This window comes from Metopolophium dirhodum, chromosome 5, assembly GCF_019925205.1.
Source record: "Metopolophium dirhodum isolate CAU chromosome 5, ASM1992520v1, whole genome shotgun sequence".
NCBI classification, from domain to species: domain Eukaryota; kingdom Metazoa; phylum Arthropoda; class Insecta; order Hemiptera; family Aphididae; genus Metopolophium; species Metopolophium dirhodum.
This window is the reverse complement of record NC_083564.1, coordinates 14,086,966-14,092,965: the sequence shown is the minus strand read 5'-3', so window position 1 is coordinate 14,092,965 and position 6,000 is coordinate 14,086,966. Positions and strand designations below refer to the sequence as shown.

General features: G+C 33.1%; 1 protein-coding gene across 1 annotated transcript in view; it reads left to right on the top strand.

Annotated features, from left to right (window-relative positions):
• Positions 1-363: 363 nt before the first annotated feature.
• LOC132945140 (cyclic AMP response element-binding protein A-like) overlaps positions 364-6,000 on the top strand; it is a 42,989-nt gene continuing 37,352 nt past the window's right edge. The window contains exon 1 of the mRNA XM_061014797.1: positions 364-1,031. Within this exon, the coding sequence (XP_060870780.1) occupies positions 918-1,031 (114 nt within the window). The 5' untranslated portion in view covers positions 364-917. The remainder of the gene's footprint in view (positions 1,032-6,000) is intronic.

Below are 6,000 nucleotides of genomic sequence, written 5' to 3'. Positions count from 1 at the left end.
GAAAAAATACAGTGCCCCCACCCCCGCTCTGTATTTTCAAAGACGGACGCCCTGGCCTATATAAATATAATTTCTCCTCGAGAAAAAGTACTGAATGCGCCACTGAACCGGACTGAACCTGGACATAATATTATTATTATTATTATTATTATTGTATTATATTTTAAAATAATAATATATTGTAAATAAAATGTCTCGTCAAGTCGTTACTCGTAATACAAATTATTATTATCATAATACCAGCCATATCAATACCGCACGCGATACACGGTAGATGGCGCTAGCGCGTCGGCAAAACTTACACCCACCCCACCCGCCCGCCGACCACTGAGCCAGACGCGCCGGATGCACACACGCACGTCCGACGACGCGACGGTCGCCGTACACGCCTCGGCATCAGCAACAGGTCGTCGGTCTCTCGCGCGCGCTCGTACGTTCCTCTCATTAATATCAGATGCGCCCGGCAAACGATTCAGTCCCCACGTTGCGACCGTTTACACGCGTGTGTGCGATTTTCTTTTTGTGTATGTGTGTCTGTGCATTTGTTCTCTCACATTATTAATTATTATTGATATTATTTAATAATTAATTGTTATCGTTACAATCGCGCAAGACGTATAATAATATTACATTTATTGTTCCACCGGAAAATGTAAGACGAACGATTCGCGTGTTCACTTCGAGTTCAGTGCGATCCGCTTACGCGACATATTATACACGACAACGTTATAATACCCTCTACCCCTCATCCTCAAAATATACCGTAAAATCACAGTGGTTTTTCGACCGCGGTTGTTTGCGATTAAAATTTTTTTTTTTTTTTAAATCGTTTTTGAGTTTTGTGCCGTTTTTCCAACTCTCGCGCCGCCCTGTGTGAGAAAAACGACATAAATATACGACAGACGCTGCGAGAAAACATGACCATGTCCTGTCAAGAGATGGACCCTTTGGGCATGTACATGGAGCTTAAGCTCGACCCGTTCATAAACGAAGACATGAAAGACTTCAGCTGGGACTCGGATTTGGATCAGGTGATTAATGATTACTTATTATTAGATTTTCCTCCTATATACAGTGCGAATATATCTATAGTTTTTAACTTTGTTTGATTTCTTGTACGACTATTTTTCGAAAACCGTCGATTACGTTGTTCTATAATACGTTGCAGCTATAATAACGACCAAACGATGTCGATAGGTTTCCGAGAAAAATCGTTTTCTTTTTACGTAATATACGAGGTAAAAATATAGCGACACGTTTTCTTCCTATCGTAAATAGTAATTTACAGTTCAAAAAAACATATGGACGTATATATTGTTATAAATTATATTATACACATACCTATATATTATTATCTATAGTAGCAAACAACAGGAAATTAAAATCCAGCTGATAGTGCACAATGTTGACCAAATAACAGAAAAAAAAAATCAAACAGTCATCGAGTAGGTACATTATTTTGCAAAAGTAAATCGGCCGTATCACATTCCACAATCACATAATATATTATACACCTATATACCTCCTATATTGTTTTATGTATACAGTTATAACTTGTAATATATACAGGAAGCTTGTACATAATAAAGAATACATCAAAGTACCTATAAAAAAATTAAAATCACCATCGAGCTCGAAATAACTAAAAATAAAATAATACAATATCTCGATATTAGCGATCGAAATGTGTTCAATAAATTAATATCCTAGCAAACATTTTAATCGGTCGTGTTTTTAATGAATCATATGAATTTCTGGTTTGACACAGAAAACGCCCACGGAAGGAAAAGTCCGTTCAGAGCGTACCAATATATAATAAATATAGGTACCTACCTACCTTATACATAATTTGACCTGTACGCGTGTGTGTGTGTGTGCAATTTATATACTTTTATGTTTATTTTTTTTTATATATATTTCAACCGCCAGTATAATATTATATTCCATTAAAATTTTTAGAAATGTCATTATTAATATAGTGTGAATATCATTATTGAGAACATAAACCTTTTCTTACCATTTTATTGTAATATAATCATTTTAATTTTGCATAGAAATAAATTTAGCAATTAATATGCCCAATGTGTTTATATGCATATTTTAACCGGGCGTGTGCCGCACAGAAAACCAGTTTTATAATGGTTGGATTAAAATTAAAAATGTCTCTCTATAAAATACTGGCCTGTTGCGTTGAACTACCGCTGTGGGAAATTTCCGATTTTAATAGGGACCTAACCGAAAAAATATTTAATTAATGAACATTGGAGTCGATATATTTACATAATATATAAATACATCTTATCTCGAGCACATTTATACGATACGTGTGACCTTGGGTCGATCGAATTTTTTTATTGAATGTTAACCTAACCTACTATTGTGAACAAAATCTGCTGCTGCATAGAAAACGACATTTGAAAGTTTGATCATTCTTTCACCTACACTTTCTTCATAGATCAAAGTGACTGCCAAGTGCCAGTAGGTAATACAAGGGAATGTTTAATTTCTCGTGCACATTATATAGAATAAAAAGTTGTACTATATTATGTATGTGCTTATTACTATAGTTTTTAACGTTTTAATTTATTTTTACGTAGTTTTCCAAAGCCTCAAAGGTGATATGGTCTTATACTACTTGGCATATGGCCAGGATTTCAAGAAACAAAACTTTAAGGAGTTGTTACTATTATAATATTATATTTTATATTGCACTTAAGAATATTTAGGGTAAACACATTTCCAACTATTATGTTACAATAATATATTATTATACACGTATTATCGAAACGTTTTATTTATCCGTTGGCCTTTGAAACTGATATAAATACAATTCGTATTCTCGTATTGTGCATCTTCAGCAAATACAATATATTATAACGTTACGTGCTTATTATATATTTACCAGTGAACTTTTTAGTAACGCAATAACATATTGTAATAATATAATATAATTTAGGCTGTGAAAATGGGAAATAATTTGCGATAATTAGATTATAACATCCATTATAATATACGGGTGTTTCCGAATCGGAATATAATATGGTCTGATACTGTGCAGGGGTCATGCACTCGTGCGCGCCTTTATCTATTAAATGGTTTTAATCATAATTTATATAAAAAAAATTAGTCATGGGGGAGCCCTTATCATATAGAAATTGAGTTCTTTATATGTTTTATTCCTCAATGAGGCTAATGAGGGCTACTTTCTATCCGGGTCGTTTTATTGCATTAACTACCCGCGATATTGTCTTGGTTTTTTCCCGTAGCTATACCCTATGCGAGTAGCGTAGAACTCGAGAACTGCCGATTTGAACGTTGTATGAATTACATCGTCATTACCTAGGTAATGTAAATCGCTGCAAATTGTGTTGCCTTTCGCAAAAGTCGTTAATTTAATAGGTATCAACCGCAGTAACGATAGCGGTCATGGCCGGCGCGTGTATAATATAATATTAATATAGTATAGTCACTGTACCGTAATGCAACGAGGAGGCCCCTCTTAACAAAAATATATATTTTTGGTTGATAAATCGGCTTCAAGTGGTTCTTCGAAATCTCGACATCATAATATTATAGTATCCATTATCTGTGTAAAAATACTATTGCTAATGGTATGGATATTACTATATTACTCCTAGTGTGTGCGGCTTCCAAAGAAGTACACATAGGTATTACCTTTTTTTTTACAAAACTGATATCCGACAAATGGATGGTATCTGCATTCTTTAATCTTTATACGAGTTTACTCAAGTGCGTGTGTACAGTCAGTGTACATGGTTCTAAGTATAATTTATACATATATATATATAAATGATATGTTTATACTCCTTTTGTTCCGATTGTTTCATTTTTTGTTTTTTTTTTGTTTTTTTGCGAAATCACATTTATATTACAATACCTATACACTTTACAATGCATAATGCGGGTCGACATAACAATATTACGTTATGCGCATTGGAAAAACTACAAACATTTTTGCATTTAAATCATGGCCGCCACAGCCACCCACCGCACGTTTGCGCCGCCATAGTCGTTCTGTATAATCGCGTGCACTTTCCCTTTTTTTCCAGCCGTTTCACATTACAAACGATGACTGGTCGAAATGATCGAATTACCGATTTCCGGCAAACGTCGTGTAGGTGGGCAAGGCGACACAGTTTTTACCGGCAAATAAAAAATGCATTTTCATTATTATTCTGATGCTGAGTGAGATGCATATTTATTTTTTAAAAATACGGTATTAATATTATAAGTTTATATCTACGAACGCTATTTCGGGTCGAAGGAGTGCCCAAATGACTCACGCAGCACTCTATTATATACCGTAAATCGAGTCTATATGGATCAACTGTAGAAAATATATTATTTTATTTCCTCCATACAGTGCCAAGGGTTTACAGAACACTACCGACAACCGTGGAAATTTTTTTAAAACATGTCAGCGAGTATGAATTTTAATTTTTACCGAAATCGACATAGTATCTTTGGTTAAATTCGATAATTTATTGTTTCATTTGCAGGAAGGTACATACACCTCTACCCTGCAGTTTAGAGGTGAACGAAACGAGACCAGTGTCTAACGTACATGAAATTTTTATTATTATTGCCTATTATTCAGTATATATTTATTTTGACCTCCCTTTTTCAGACATTCCTTGGCTGTACAGTGTACATATTTCCAGGAACAAATACGACGTTGTAATAATACCTATCATTGATATACATTTGTCTATTTCCGTTCACCATAATATGCGCACATATAATACACTTGCAGTCCGCCGTTGAGAACGATAACAATTTCTGGGTTGGTATTGCGCTCGTCACAATAAGCCGGAAAATTCGTTTTCCGTCATCTGACCGCGAAATCATTAGTAAATGTTTTGGTTTCCCGCTGATCGACTGCAGTAACAGCGACAGTCGTTATAATGATGTAGTTGTAACTCGTAATAACCGTTAAATCTGTCTTAAGAAACATAAGATTTGTCTCCTCTACAGTAGTGGCCCACTTTCTGCGTGAGTTCGTCTAGACGATTGCATTAACTCTCCCCCTCTGTAGAAAATATTATGATAAGGTATATAATATTATGAATTATGATTAAGCTTCCTATATTATGTATGTATTATTTATATTATATGTATAATATGTACAACGATGATAGTGAATAGTAATGATTGATGAATGATGGAGGAAGATCAGCATTTATATTTAGTCTTCCAAGCAGTGTTTGTGTATTGCAAACAGCGTGATTATAATTACTTTTAAAATATTATTTATCTCTTTTACGGGTAATCACAATCTGTAAACCATATTGCATTAAAATGCACTTTAATCAAATGCAATGTCCATATTATACAACATGAATATTTAAATATTATGCATCATACGTATCTTTTCGTTTTTTTTTTTTAATTTTCAGTTAAATAAATAATTAGGTATAGATTGTTTTATTTGACATTTTAAAATTGTATTAATAATTTATTGTTTAGGCGGATCCTCGGTTCATATTATTTATTTGTTATACGCTATTGTTCTATACGGTGTAGGTATTTTCTGTAGTTTATCATATAAAATTAAACATACTAAAGCTATAGGTACCTAATAATTAGTCATTCAATAAATTGATAATAAATAATAATAATCATGATGTAGGTAGAAATGTAGAATAATCTCTAAAAAATTAATGAATCAGGTTAGGTACATACTACATACTGTAGATTGCAGTAGTTATTACTTAAATCGAATATTAACTGAAAAAAATGGCATTTTTGTATAAAAAAATTTTCACTTATACTTGATAATTGATGTATAATATATTCGTTGAACACTAGTTTTTTTTATTTATCAAGCTTTTACCGAGTCTCGTTAATTTCTCGGAATAACAAATAAAAATTGTCCGTCCTTTCAGTATGCTTATTTTTCAACTCTGTAACCGGTTCGGAAGAATCAGTTATAATAACGAGTTAACATTTATTTTGGGATTTTACTGTATATTTAAAAAA